The sequence below is a fragment of the Gekko japonicus genome, unplaced genomic scaffold (genome assembly GCF_001447785.1).
Source record: "Gekko japonicus isolate JY-2015 unplaced genomic scaffold, Gekko_japonicus_V1.1 scaffold2024, whole genome shotgun sequence".
NCBI lineage: Eukaryota > Metazoa > Chordata > Lepidosauria > Squamata > Gekkonidae > Gekko > Gekko japonicus.
This window is the reverse complement of record NW_015163149.1, coordinates 282,471-283,279: the sequence shown is the minus strand read 5'-3', so window position 1 is coordinate 283,279 and position 809 is coordinate 282,471. Positions and strand designations below refer to the sequence as shown.

At 61.9% G+C, this 809-nt stretch overlaps 1 protein-coding gene across 1 annotated transcript in view; it reads right to left on the bottom strand.

The window, feature by feature from the left end:
* LOC107106814 (cytochrome P450 2G1-like) overlaps positions 1–552 on the bottom strand; it is a 17,867-nt gene extending 17,315 nt beyond the window's left edge. The window contains exon 1 of the mRNA XM_015407019.1: positions 373–552. Within this exon, the coding sequence (XP_015262505.1) occupies positions 373–552 (180 nt within the window). The remainder of the gene's footprint in view (positions 1–372) is intronic.
* Positions 553–809: the final 257 nt, after the last annotated feature.

The window sequence follows — 809 nt, the reverse complement described above, 5'->3', positions numbered from 1 at the left end:
AGGAGGAGGAGGAGGAGGAGGAGGAGGAGATTGGATTTATACCCCACCCTTCACTACTCAAGGGAGTCTCAGAGCAGCTTACAAGCTCCTTTCCCTTCCCTTCCCCACAACAGACACCCTGTGCGGCAGGCGGGGCTGAGAGAGCTCTTTTGAGAACTGCCCCTGAAAGAACAGCTCTGACAGAACTAGGGCTTGCCCAAGGTCACCCAGCAGGTGCAAGTGGAGGAGTGGGGGAATGAAACCCGGTTCCCCCAGATTAGAGTCCTCTGCGCACTTTACCGCTACACCAAACTGGCTTGAACTGCCTGCCAGGTGCGCTTCCCAGCCCCGTTTTCTCCCAGGTTTTGCTACGCCAACGAGGGCCCGACTCACCGCCAGGAAGGACTTGAAGGTCTCCTTTGTGCTCACGTGCAGCAGGTTGCCAATGAAGGGCAGGGGGGCCGGGCCGGGGGGCAGCTTCCCCTCCTGGTGCGTCCTCTTCCACGCCGCGAGGATGACCAGGTACGTGAGGCAGAGGCCCAGGAAGATGGTCAGCGCCCCTCCGAGCTCCATGGCGGGCAGCCTCCCAACTCCGGCCGGGTGCCCTCGGCTCGCCCATTATATGCCGCCTGCCCTGTAAGCGAAACCGGCCTGTCCTCCCTGGGATTGTGTTGCACACACCAGGAAGACGAGGTTGGGTTTCAGTGCAAGGGTTCGGGGGGCGGTGCCCACCTCATACACAAGGCCGGGTGAGTGTCCCTCGTGGGAGTGCTGTTCTCGTGGAGGGTTTTCGTGACTTGGGGGTGCCAGCCTCCAGGTGGGGCCTGGGG